This window comes from Oncorhynchus mykiss, chromosome 13, assembly GCF_057628025.1.
Source record: "Oncorhynchus mykiss isolate SJ-2025 chromosome 13, ASM5762802v1, whole genome shotgun sequence".
In the NCBI taxonomy this organism is placed as follows: Eukaryota; Metazoa; Chordata; class Actinopteri; order Salmoniformes; family Salmonidae; genus Oncorhynchus; species Oncorhynchus mykiss.
The window spans coordinates 30,577,788-30,591,471 of NC_143034.1; the positions used below are offsets into that span (position 1 = coordinate 30,577,788).

At 46.5% G+C, this 13,684-nt stretch overlaps 1 protein-coding gene across 2 annotated transcripts in view; it reads right to left on the reverse strand.

Moving 5' to 3' along the window:
* Positions 1 to 21: 21 nt before the first annotated feature.
* Positions 22 to 13,684, reverse strand: part of LOC110485950 ((E3-independent) E2 ubiquitin-conjugating enzyme UBE2O) — a 44,815-nt gene continuing 31,152 nt past the window's right edge. Inside the window, exons 11-20 of one of the 2 annotated variants that reach the window (XM_036940621.2) lie at positions 13,402 to 13,556; positions 11,839 to 11,951; positions 11,416 to 11,547; positions 11,091 to 11,180; positions 9,855 to 10,737; positions 9,517 to 9,653; positions 9,047 to 9,250; positions 8,181 to 8,238; positions 6,967 to 7,121; positions 22 to 4,484 (exon numbers count right to left, since the gene is read on the reverse strand). In XM_036940621.2, the coding sequence (XP_036796516.2) occupies positions 3,903 to 4,484; positions 6,967 to 7,121; positions 8,181 to 8,238; positions 9,047 to 9,250; positions 9,517 to 9,653; positions 9,855 to 10,737; positions 11,091 to 11,180; positions 11,416 to 11,547; positions 11,839 to 11,951; positions 13,402 to 13,556 (2,509 nt within the window). In that variant the 3' untranslated portion in view covers positions 22 to 3,902. Of the gene's footprint in view, positions 4,485 to 6,966; positions 7,122 to 8,180; positions 8,239 to 9,046; positions 9,251 to 9,516; positions 9,654 to 9,854; positions 10,738 to 11,081; positions 11,181 to 11,415; positions 11,548 to 11,838; positions 11,952 to 13,401; positions 13,557 to 13,684 lie in introns of both variants that reach the window. The other variant, XM_036940620.2, reaches the window with a different exon arrangement.

The following is a 13,684-nucleotide window of genomic DNA, read 5'->3' on the forward strand; positions in this document are numbered from 1 at the left end:
TCCACCACAAGCGACAACTTGTAACCATGGTACTGCTTGCAAAGTTTAATACATCACTTTAAAAACACGTCTTCAAACTTAATGAAAGGAACTGTAAAAAATGACAAATCAAGAAAGAAAAACCTGCAAATGTATACTTATGTCCCAAGCGTTCTCATGACCACTTACAGAGCTCAAGTTTGTTAAATATATGCATTTATAGTATAGTCATGACTTCTGTACAGAGGGATCAGGCTAAAAATCATAAGTTTATTAGTTTACCAATACAGGCCACTGTGGAAATGTTCACATCGTACAGTCAAGTCTTGTGTCCGTTCAAGGCTTAAAGCAACATGTTACATGCTTTGGCTGGAAATCTCTCGCAGTAATGAATGTCTGAATATAAACATACACAGAAAATTGTACATAACTTCATGTGCTTGAAATCCTTCATGTTTTTTCTCGAGACCTGGCTTCACATTTTTTTTTCTGTTTTTGGAATAGTGGAGAAACAAGTGCATGAGCGAGAGAGAGATCTATGGTTGCAAACACAGGAGAAGGTTGGCGGGAACCAACCAAGGCTGCTACGCTACAAGGACTGCAGCCTAAAATGGGGAAGCAAAAGGAACATCCTTCTTACTGTACAGGAAGCAAAATAAAAAAAAGTCAAGGAGGAAGAGAAGCAATGATGATTGCCATGCATGGTACAGGATTTTAAATATATTTTTTTTTAAGGTGGAAGGAGAAAAATAATAAATAAAAAAATCCCATTCACCTATTCTTTTCTTCTTTACAATAATCCTTTTGTCTCACGCTTTGCACTCAATCATTTACAGATGGCATTTTGTACTGTTTCACACACTCATAAACACTAAGCATTTAGCGTCTTTGTTCAAGCAAAAAGACGAGCCAACGCCCTCGTTTTCAGTTCACCGGTAAGCACAAGGGGAATGGACCAACAGAATATCTGGCAAAAAACAAGAGCATAATATATTTCAGATGGATGTCATGGATGTAAACAACGACGGTTCAAATAACCAAGGAAGCACTATCAGAACTAGCCCAGTTCCAGATCTGTTTGTGCATTCTTGCCAACTCGGCAAAGACCGCACAAACAGATTTGGGACCAGGCTATATAAGAACCAGATGGCGTTAAATCGCTGCACTTTCTTTCACAGTACTCCTTTTAACACTTTATCCTAAATCTGTTTGTGCTTTAAAATCAACTACTAGAGGAGTTGGTCAAAGAACATACAGGTCTGGGACCAGGCTTCTTTCATTCTTCGGCGAACACAATGAATGGAAACACTGACCCCTGGTGGCCATACAGAGAAAAGTTCCCTGTGTTAATAAATAGAACACTTGACCATTTTTCAAGCAAGTATAAACAAACCGGCAATAATTTAAAGAAACATAAAAGTAATATCACAAAGTACAAGCATGACTATGCCAGAGGCCATGTTGTCAAAAGTGCATCATTCACCCTTTGAACTGGGGAAATGAAAGAACGGGATACCACTCCAATCTTGGGGACAAACAGTGACACTCCATCATGCTCAAGGCAAAGGGCAAGAACAAAACCAAATACAAGCTCCTCAAAACCTTCTGCATCCACACTCAATCTCTGTTTACAAACTCCAATCAATCTCCATCCCCAAACAAACCGCAGTTGAGAGTAACACTGGAATACAGAGGCTGAAGCTGTGTAACTTGACCATTCAACTTGTGGGCTGAAGTTGCCATTGTCAAAGCAGATCTGGGATCAGTTATTTTGTTTCATTTATTATTCGTTTTATACATTTTTCCTACCTCCGAATTGTTAAATTAAGCACAAGTCCAGGGAAAGCCGACCCCAGATCTGATGTTAGAGGGCCAACCTCAGAACACTGGAATGGGGTGAATGTAGTGGGTATCAGGCGGGGGTTTACAAGCAGCTCTGTACATAGGGTCTGATAATATACTAAGAAGAACAATTCAAGTAAGGCAACATGTTGAGATGAGATAAGACTCATTTAGTGATGGAATGGATAGCGTTTTTTAAAACTCGTGTCAAGTTCACGGTTGTGGCTCCCGCTTCTAGTAGTAGCCCAATGAGTGAGCAGAAGAGAGGATTGTGGGATAGCTCTGGAGGACCATTGTGAACGACCAGCCTTTAAGTGACTCTAAAGGGTCAATGACAGCTGCAAGGAAGGAAAAACATCACTACCTTGAACATGGAGAAGGTTAAGACAACGTAATAATTCCACGGAGAAGCGGTAGAAAATAAAAACGTTCATCGGACCAGCGCCAGACAGAAAATGAACGGAAGTGAATGTCAGCAGTACAGAAAGTTAGCCATCAAGGTGGGAAATAAAAACACAACCGTTGTGAATTTCAGCTAACTACTCAACACACAGGATAATTGTTTTACTGTCATTCTATTCATTTAAACTTTTTTTCAAATGATCTACAGTCAGTTCACTTCATTTCCTGACGGCTGGTCACGTTTTCAATGCCAATTCTGTCGAATCAGCAACTGCGCTGGTCCAATGAATGTGTTTATTTTCAAACGTGGTTCTTAAACTGGGTATTTTCAACCTAGCCTGGATCCCTTGTAGAAGGAAAAAAAAACATGTCAAGTTGAGTCTTAAGAGCGACATGGGTGACATAACTAAAAAAAAAGTCTGTACAGTGTCAGAAAGTTATCAAGTCTTAGAATGGAAACTTTCTACAGTCAAAGATATTAAAGAGCTCATTTGACCTCACCTAGAGGTAAGGTCATATAGTTCTATGTCACTCCTCTATTCTAGAGCCAAGTCTCTCCTCAGGGTATATACCATAGGGCCTAATAGTGTATACAACATCCAGAAGTAGTGATTAGTATGTAAACTTGTCACTCAAGTGTTTCTGCAACGGCATGTTTTGGTGCGAGCGATTGGCGAGGAAACCAACAAGGACATAGCAGAGTGAAGCGGTTGTAGGTGGGCAGTTAATAACATTCAGATTGGGGGTGTGTCTCTAAAGTCGAGAAAGAGCGAGAGGAGAAGGGCAAAAAGCAAACAACCAGCAACATCCACATTAAAAAGAAACTCAATACGTCAGCATGTCAAAAGGTGCCCAGACCTGCCGAGATTGTCTGTTGATTGGAGAGTGCAGGGTGGTAACAGGGCACAGGAGCAGTGCTAAGGGTTGCCGCCAGGGTTAAAGGAGCCAGGCATACTGGGAAATGTAGTTCAGAGAAAACCCAGCTGTGAGAATCTGTCCAGGTTGACCCTGCAGATTCCAGGACGCCATGGCTACTGTAACAGTCTCCGTTTAGTTTAGATCCAATTGACACGGCGGAGTAATATTTTAATTTGTGCTAAGAAATTGAATTTGTGGCGGCAATTCACAAAGAATGTCTCTTCAGGTACTTCCACTTCCCCTTACAGTAACTATAGACGATGCAAGTCAATGGCACTTTTTCTTTCTTTTTATTATTTTTTAAATCAAACCAGCTGTGCATCTCTCCTCCTCTCCTTCCTCGTCCGTCAGGGCCTAGGAGGGTCCACGAGGGGCAGACGTGTGGCGCTGCCTTCCAGTCGAGGCTCTCGCTCCTTGTCTGTGTGTGCATGAGAGCTCAGAGGGTCCAATATGGAGGGAGGGAGCTTATGGTCCGTGGCTTAGATCCCCATAAGACACTCCCACTCCTCGCCCTTCACATCTGGCCTCTGTCTGGCCCCTGGACACTGATGGAAAAATCCACATACACCCAGTTAACTTCTAGTGGTCTGAGGGAGGGGTGGAGGGGGCAAGAGTGCACTAGATAGATGGCTAAGGGGCAGGGGCACTGGGCAGCAGTTGGGCAAGGGGGAACAGAGCGTATGGGGGGCTATTTGGGAAATCATTGGGGGCACAGTGCAGCTTTTGGAGTGTGGGCTTTGAGGTGGTAGGCGTTGGGGGAGTCACTTGTCCTCTATGTGGTCGGGGATGGGGGTGGCGGCCAGGGCGGCCCGGTACTGCAGCAGCACACTGCGCACGCTCTTCACAAAGCCCTTGGAGAGAGGAAAGAGGGGGAAGCCAATGTCCGGGTAGCCGCTCCGCTCGGGGAGGAAGCTCCGGTAGCTCTTCCTGCGCTTCTTTGGTCGCACCGCCGGCTGGCTGCCGCCCGCAGAGTCCGAGGTGGCCCCCCTAACAGACCCGGAGACCACCACGCTCGCCCCGGCCACCTCACTGGCCAAGACGGCGCCGTCGCAGTCCAAGTTCTGGCTGAGCTCCTGCTGGGAGGCGGCGGTGGTGGAGAGGCTCAGGCCAGAGTCCTCCAGCTCTTCATCCCCGGTGCCCTGGGGCTTGTTGGGGGTGCTGTGGGCCAGAAGATCCAAGGGGAGCGTCTCGTCTAGAGGCCCCACTGAGGGAGGCCTGTCCCGGGATGGCCTTGGCGGAGGTCCCCTCTCGGCTAGCTCGTGGAGCTCCAGCCAGGCCTCCAGGCGGTGCACCAGGCGCCAGCCGCTAGAGGTGAAGTGCTGCCGGATCTCCTGCTGGAACACCTGTTTGGAAACAGACAAAAGATAAATCATTATGGCTCAATATTCCCATGATCTGAATCATAACCTATAAGAATAATTTATTAAACTTAAACTCAAAGAATCTCGAAGCGCTTCAAGAGCAAAAACAAACAAGCAATATATCATGACAGGTCAACCAATAGGGGCCAAGTCTTTAGTCTGAAGATGGAGAGGGTCGGTTCACAGCTTGAGTGGAGGGATGGTGATGGAGGGTATTTTAGCCACTGGACCTCTTCCACTCTGTGTTGCACCCACTAGGTTGATACCTCAGCAGCACTGGGCGCCAAAAACTCACCACACAGAGTTAAGAATAGTAGCCAGTCGTCCTCACGACCAACCCTCTGCCTCAGCACAGCTGTATGCCTCCATCTCCCATTCCTATTGAGCGTCAGGCAACTCCTCAAATTATGTTCAAAAGATCATGAACTGGCAGCCGGGTGAAAAAAAAAAGCTGGTAACAGACACATTTTCCCCAATAAAAACACACGGCAGCTAGCTAGCTAGCCAAAAAGAGTTAACCTGCAAATTCGTGCCTCAAAAACACAAGATATTAAGAACAAAAAAACAAACAATATTTACAGACCTCTACCGCAGCACCATGACAACCACCCAACTACACTGCTCAAAAAAATAAAGGGAACACTAAAATAACACATCCTAGATCTGAATGAATGAAATATTCTTATTAAATACTTTTTTCTTTACATAGTTGAATGTGCTGACAACAAAATCACAAACAAATTATCAATGGAAATCAAATGTATCAACCCATGAAGGTCTGGATTTGGAGTCAAAGTCAAAGTGGAAAACCACACTACAGGCTGAACCAACTTTGATGTAATGTCTGTAAAACAAGTCTAAATGAGGCTCAGTAGTGTGTGTGGCCTCCACGTGCCTGTATGACCTCCCTACAACGCCTGGGCATGCTCCTGACGAGGTGGCGGATGGTCTCCTGATGAATCTCCTCCCAGACCTGGACTAAAGCATCCGCCAACTCCTGGACAGTCTGTGGTGCAATGTGGCTTTGGTGGATGGAGCGAGACATGATGTCCCAGATGTGCTCAATTGGATTCAGGTCTGGGGAACGGACGGGCCAGTCCATAGCATCAATGCCTTCCTCTTGCAGGGACTGCTGACAGACTCCAGCCACATGAGGTCTAGCATTGTCTTGCATTAGGAGGAACCCAGGGCCAACCGCACCAGCATATGGTCTCACAAGGGGTCTGAGGATCTCATCTCGGTACCTAATGGCAGTCAGGCTACCTCTGGCGAGCACATGGAGGCCTGTGCGGCCCCCAAAGAAATGCCACCCCACACCATGACTGACTGACCATGACCAAACCGGTCATGCTGGAGGATGTTGCAGGCAGCAGAACTTTCTCCACGGCGTCTACAGACTCACACTAACGCACACTACATGTGCTCAGTGTGAACCTACTTTCATCTGTGAAGAGCACAGGGCGCCAGTGACGAATTTGCCAATCTTGGTGTTCTCTGGCAAATGCCAAATGTCCTGCACGGTGTTGGGCTGTAAGCACAACCCCCACCTGTGGATGTCGGGCCCTCATACCACCCTCATGGAGTCTGTTTCTGACCTTTTGAGCAGACACATGCACATGTGGCCTGCTGGAGGTCATTTTGCAGGGCTCTGGCAGTGCTCCTGCTCCTCCTTGCACAAAGGCGGAGGTAGCGGTCCTGCTGCTGGGTTGTTGCCCTCCTACGGCCTCCTCCACATCTCCTGATGTACTGGCCTGTCTCCTGGTAGTGCCTCTATGCTCTGGACACTACGCTGACAGACACAGCAAACCTTCTTGCCACAGCTCTCATTGATGTGCCATCCTGGATGAGCTGCACTACCTGAGCCACTTGTGTGGGTTGTAGACTCATGCGTCTCATGCTACCACTAGAGTGAAAGCACCGCCACCATTCAAAAGTGACCAAAACATCAGCCAGGAAGCATAGGAACTGAGAAGTGGTCTGTGGTCGCCACCTGCAGAACCACTCCTTTATTGGGGGTGTCTTGCTAATTGCCGATAATTTCCACCCGTTGTCTATTCCATTTGCACAACATGTGAAATTTATTGTCAATCAGTGTTGCTTCCTAAGTGGACAGTTTGATTTCACAGAAGTGTGATTGACTTGGAGTTACATTGTGTTGTTTAAGTGTTCCCTTTATTTTTTTGAGCAGTGTATAACTATCCATCACCACCTGCCATTTGTCCCCAACTCATCCAGTAATAAGAAACATTTTCTTAAATCTTCCAAAAATTGAAATGCATCTTTGGCACTTTTGACTTACAGGTTAAATTTGTACAGCTACTATCAGCACACAAAAACCATCCATATTTTGTTGGGGAGAACTTTCACTGCATTTTGTATTCACACAAATACAACCAAATCATATACGAAAATCTACACAGAAACAGATTGACTCTAGGTAAATCAGACCAGACTGTATCCCGACCTCTATGGGTGTCTGCAGCAGCTGGGTCATGGACTGCACCGTCTTGATGAGAGTCATCTCGTTGTAGCAGCGACTGTTCTCATAGCCCTCCTGCAGGCCCCGGTCGCTGTCGAAACCTGCCTCATTGTAGTAGGGCTCGTTGACCAGGATCAGGCCTGGGAGAGACACACACACACACACACACACTCTTTAGATTCTTCTAGACACACAAGGAAGTAGTAAAAAAAGGCCCGGTGCAGTCAAAAACAGGATTGTCCTGCATTTTATATACAGCAACTATACAAATGTCCATAACAAGACGGACCAGGTGAAAGCTATGATCGCTTAATGACGTCACTTTGTTAAATCCATTTCCAAAACAGTGTAGACGAAGGGGAGGAGACGGGTTAAAGAAGGAATTCTAAGCCTTGACACATGGATTGTGGATGTGTTCCGTTCAGAGGGTGAATGGGCAAGACAAACGATTGAAGTGCCTTTGAACAGGGTATGGTACTAGGTGCCATGCATACCGGTAAATTAGGTAATAGACCAATAAGAGAATTCCAAACCTCTGCCAATAACAGCTAGTTTTCCCCTCCCCACTCAGACCAATTCCAGACAGTCCGAGCAAAAATCTTGCTCAAGAAATTGCTATTTGCTAAGAAGCTATTTGTTTCCTTTTTGACCATTTTAATTTAAAACAAAACACAGTAAGGTACTTAATTGTTAACCAGAAATGATTTGATATTGAAATAAAAACAACAAAGGACCCAAATACCTTAGAAATCAAAGACATTCACACATTAACTCTTCATTCTAGTGTACTTAAAGACTCAAACTTTGGTTAACCACAAACACCTTTGACAACTCAAATGTATTTAGCCTTTCGTGGATTAACCTGAATAAGCCTATCAGCATAGTTTGAGATAGCTGCAAATCCTATAATTGTCTCCTAAATCCTGAGGTGAAAATTACTGATAGGAAGGTGAGGCAGTTAAACCACAACGGTCTTGTCAGAGGGTGATGTGTGTGACACTCACTGTAGCCGAAGCAGACATGAGCAAATGAACGGCATGAATAAAACATACACTTCTGTTGCAGGGAAGACAACGGGGGGGGGGGGGGCTAAAGGACCCAAACCTGACTGGTAATGAGAAATTCTGGACGAGGTGGGGGGGGTGAATCAATACTGCGTGAGACTAAGAATAGGTCTAGTGAGATCAGTTTAGACTTGCCTTGGATGGAGATAAGCACTTGCAGCAGGCTAGACTTGCTGGTCCACCTCTCTGTACCCTGAGGATTGATAAACAGGAAAGACAGTGTGAGGCACATTTTATACAAGCAGCTCATGTTCAAAATAATATTTTTTTTAAAGACAAAAGGGAAGGTAATGGGTGGTCTAAGAACAGTCAGAGGGAAGGTAATGGGTAGTCTAAGAACAGTCAGAAGGAAGGTAATGGGTGGTCTAAGAACAGTCAGAGGGAAGGTAATGGGGTGGTCTAAGAACAGTCAGAGGGAAGGTAATGGGTGGTCTAAGAACAGTCAGAAGGAAGGTAATGGGTGGTCTAAGAACAGTCAGAGGGAAGGTAATGGGTGGTCTAAGAACAGTCAGAAGGAAGGTAATGGGTGGTCTAAGAACAGTCAGAGGGAAGGTAATGGGTGGTCTAAGAACAGTCAGAGGGAAGGTAATGGGTGGTCTAAGAACAGTCAAGGGGAAGGTAATGGGTGGTGTAATAACAGTCAGAGGGAAGGTAATGGGTGGTCTAAGAACAGTCAGAGGGAAGGTAATGGCTGGTCTAATAACAGTCAATGGGAAGGTAATGGGTGGTCTAATAACAGTCAGAGGGAAGGTAATGGGTGGTCTAAGTATTTGACCTTGATAGTTTGTGTGTGTGTGTATTGGTATCGATATGTAGGCTGTGTGCCTTTTTATTGTTGTAGTTCTATCCTTGATGTTCTGTATTATGTCATGGTTCATGTTTTGTGTGGGCCCCGGGAAGAGTAGCTGCTCCTTTTGCAACTGCTAATGGGGATCCTAATAAAAAAGCAAAAATACCAAGCATCACACTTTTTTCGTGAGGGATTAAAGGTCTACTTTTACCTTGCCGATCCAGGTGCCCAGCAGGCTGACGCAGACCTTGCCGTTGTCGTAGAGGTTGGGGTTGAGGCGCCCGCTGCACTGTGACAGGTAGCGGAAGAGGGGCGGCACCGACGGGTAAATGTTTGGCAGCTGGATGTCGAAGAGGAACAGGCCGTCCTCGTAAGGGGTGCGCGTGGGCCCCTTGATCAGAGCTGAGAACAGGTCCTGTGAAGAGAGAGGGACGGGGTGAAGAGAGACGAGAATAGCACATGTTCACTATCATCCTCAGAGATATCATCACTTATCTTCAGAAATAACAGCATGAAGAGATTTTAAGTCGAGGGTTTAATGAGTGCAGAGAAACTGGCAGCTCAAAACCGGAGTCACTTTAGCCACTGAGGAGTGGTCTGATGCAATTTAATACTTGACTGTAATCGACTACATTCGGATCACTTCCAAACGTCTCTCTTCTCATGTGTCGGTGAGCATACCATGCGGTCCTCGAAGGTTTTGACCATGATGCCGTCGGGCAGCGAGGTGGCCAGCAGAGCCATCTCCTTCCTCACAGTGCTGAAAAACTTCTTGGCCTCGGCTGGCTGGAACTCCATCTTCTTAAAGGTGTGGGTGTCTGGCAGGAGTCAGATAAATGTTGTGGTATTTAGTGAGTATTTGAAAAGGCCATTTTAAGTAATGGACCAGTGCATTTAAAATGTTCAAAGAGGGTATTTTTGGGGTTATTGAATTCTTCTCCCTGTACTACTAGATTAGTGGATGTCTCAGTAACAAAGACAAACAATGACAAGCTAAAAGCGCAGTATTGCGTCCTCACCTGGTGACCACTCCAGCACAGAGAACACCTCTCCCTTGGCACTGGTGAAGGTGACTCCGGGCTTTCCACCACTCTGTTGGCACAGAACAGGCGTATCGCTGGGCCACTCTGGCGCCGCGCCTGGAGTCTTCGCCGCCGCTGCCTCCTCCTGGGGCCTTTCTTCGCCCCCTCTTTCCCCTCCCTCCGTACTCCCACCTCCTCCTGCCCCACCCTCCACCACTGCCTCCATCCGCTCCTCCTCCACGATGGCCACATTGTCCAGGGTCTTCCTCAGGTTCTCCTGGAGCTTCTTGATGTCATCCAGGAAGCGCTTCTCCTTGGTGGGTTTCTCTGGCGTGATGGCAGTGGCGGCGTTGGCGTTAGTCCCGTTGGCGGCGGGCGCAGCACCGGACGTGGGCGAGGTAGGCGAGCCGCCGGTCCATAGCTGCTCTACCGTCATGTTCTTCAGGCTCTCCAGGATCTTCAGGGCCTCTTTGAGCTCACGGAAGCCCCGCGGCGTGCTCTCTTTCCCGGGGAGCTTCTCCGCTGCATCACCCCCTCCTGCTCCAGGGGTGGTTCCTCCAGCACCGGTGCCTGGGCTGACTATAGCCCCAGCTCCCTCCAGGTCCTCTGAGGAGTTAGGTGGCTTGGTGGGGGTGGTGGCCCCTGCTATGCCGCCCTCCTTTGGGGGGATGATGAAGGGGCTGGAGCCGGTGGGGGTGGCGGCCGGGGTGGTGGTGTCGTCGTTGGCAGGGTGCTGGTCGTCCTCGTTGGTGGTCAGGCCGTTGTCAGTCTCCCAGCTGTCGCTCTCGTCCTCCCACTCCTCCGTGGACAGGCCACTGCTGCTCTCCTCCACAGAGTCATAGTCTGTCTCTTCGATCTCAGACTCCACGTTGTACAGGTGCTAGATTGAGGGGGGGGTTAGAGAAAAACAAAATCACAGTGTTTATACGCAATCATTAATCATTGCTAACATTCATTAAGTGCTTTTTTGTGTCAATATCAAAATGTCGTTATAGAATAACATTTTTAAAAGGGCAGCATGCTATCTGCAACACACATTCAGATTGAAAAGATAATTAGCATGAACACAATTAGCATGAACAGAAACCTGAGCAAGGTACAGCAGTAGCACACTTCATTGACATAGTGAACACAAGTCAACAGAACCTTAACAGAAACTAACAGAGCCACCGATCAGCGACCACTACAACTACCGCATGTGAGGGACAGAAAGACTACAATTACCATGAGTACCTGTGGTAGGACGATGGTAATGGAGTTGTCGGCCCACACCACCTCCACCTTGCTGCTCACATCCACTCTGAAGACCTGACCTACTGACGTCTGGACATGTCAAAAAAAAAAAAGATGAAAAAACAGTATGTGAAAATACTCTTTCTACACGATAGTACCGTACTGGATTATATTTCCTTTCAGAGCACGCTTTTAGTAACTATGGTGGATCTGTAACCAGGCCAAAGCATCTGTACAACGTGGACCGGCAAAGAACACTCCAAGCACCACATCGAAAAGTACTAACATGTCAACAACCAAAATGAAAGACATTTTTTGAACTTACATCGTTCTCGCACTCCGTATTCCGCCCGTTCTCAGAGTTCCCTATCCTGATGACGATATCAGTGGTACGGAAGTGGAAGTCTGGGTGGTCGGCGATGTCGTACACACTAACATCCTCCTCTTCTCCTGTGACCTAAACAAACAAAACCACCATCCATTACTGACACCATGCAGCTCAAATGACACTAGAAGCCACCCTGTATAGTGCACTGTTTTTGAGCAGAGCAATAGGACCATGGGGCTATTGCTTTGGCCCAAAGTAGCGCACGATATGTGGAATAGGCTCAATTGGAATAGAGTCATTTCAGATTTGCCCAAATTAAACTTCTATAGAGCTATTAATGGAATACATAAAAAAAATAATTAAAAAAGGTTGTGGTTCCCCCGGCGACACAAGTCGACCCACAATGCCCAGCAGACTGACCTCCACGTCGTCGCTGGAGGCGTTGAGTTTGATCCACTTCACAGCACACGTCCTGCCTTTGTGGTCGCCCGACTGGATGACCCCGTACACGCCCGGGTCCGTAGGAGCTTGGGCTGTGTGACCACACAGAGAGAGACAGACAGACACACATACAGAGAGACAGACACACACACAAAGACAGAGCTGAAGTTTACTCTCTGACCCGAGGCACAAAAGTTTCACCAAGGACACCAAGTAAGAAAGCCAACCTGATAAATAGCTCCCTCGTTGCATAGCTACAATAGTAATTTACAACATTAGCAAAGTCTAATGTATTTCTGGTCAATTTGAAGTTATTTTAAATGGACCAAAAAAATAATTAAAAAGTGTTTTTCTTTCAAAAACAAGGACATTTCTAAGTGACCCCAAACTTTTGAATGGTAGTGTACATTTTTTGCTAAACCGCTTATAAAAGCTGATAGTAGTAGAAAACCAGGTTGAGAAATGTTAGCAAAAAAATGTAATAAACTGAAATATCACATTTGCGTAAGTATTCAGACCCTTTAAAAACAGTACTTTGTTGAAGCACCTTCGGCAGCGACTAAAGCTTAAGTCTTTTTGGGTATGACGCAACAAGTACATTCAGAGGCTTTTCCCGAAGCCACTCCTGCGTTGTCTTGGCTGTGTGCTTAGAGTCATTATCCTGTTGGAAGGTGAACCTTCACCCCAGTCTGAGGAACTGAGTCCTCTGGAGCAGGTTTTCATCAAGGATCTCTCTGCACTTTGCTCCTTTTATCTTTGCCTCGATCCTGACCAGTCTATGTGCCTGGCGCTAAAAAACATCCTCACTGCATGATGCTGCCACCACACTTCACTGTAGGGATGGTGCCAGGTTCCCTCCAGATGTGACGCTGGGCATTCAGGCCAACAAGTTCAACCTTCGTTTCATCAGACCAGAGAATCTAGTTTCTCATGGTCAGAGTCTTTAGGTGCCTTTTGGCAAACTCCAAAAGAACGGAACAAAGTACAAAGCGATCCTTGATGAAAACCTGCACCAGAGCGCTCAGGACCTCAGACTGGGGTGAAGGTTCACCTTCTAACATGACAACGCAGGACAGGCTTCAGGACAAGCCTCAATGTCCTTAAGTGGCCCAGCCAGAGCCTGAAAATACCTGTGCAGCAACGCTCCCCATCCAACCTGACAGAGCTTGAGAGGATCTGCAGAGAAGAAATGGGAGAAACTCCGCAAATACAGGTGTGCCAAGCTTGTAGCATCATACCCAAGAAGAATCGAGGCTGTAATCGCTGCCAAAGGTGCTTCAACAAAAGTACTGAGTAAAGGGTCTGAATAATTATGGAAACGTGATATTTCAGTTGAATGTTTTATACATTTGCAAAAATGTCTAAAAACCTGTTCTTGCTTTGCCATTATGGGGTAGTGTGTGTGGATTGATAAGGGGGGGAAACTATTTAATCAATTTTAGAATAAGGCTGTAACGTAACAAAATGTGGAAAAAGTTGATTTAATTTCCAAATGCACTGTACAAGGCCTGAAGGTGAGTATGAAGTGAGCTAGCTACTTACGTCGTTTGTCGACAACAAAGTCTCCGGGGCAAAACTCATGGTTGTCGAGGTGCTGGATGGGGATGAGGTCATTGGAGCGGATGAGGGTCTCCATACGGCCGTCCTTCCAGAGGACGTCGGCCGAGGTCTTGGTGGACACCACTTCTACTGCCACCCTGACGATAAAAAAAACAGGGAGATGGCAGATATTAGAACCAGTGACTAAGTAACTAATACTGGAATTTGTGTCTTCACCGACAAGGCTCAACTATTTCAGCAAGAAGTTCTGGTTAAGAGTGGAAAA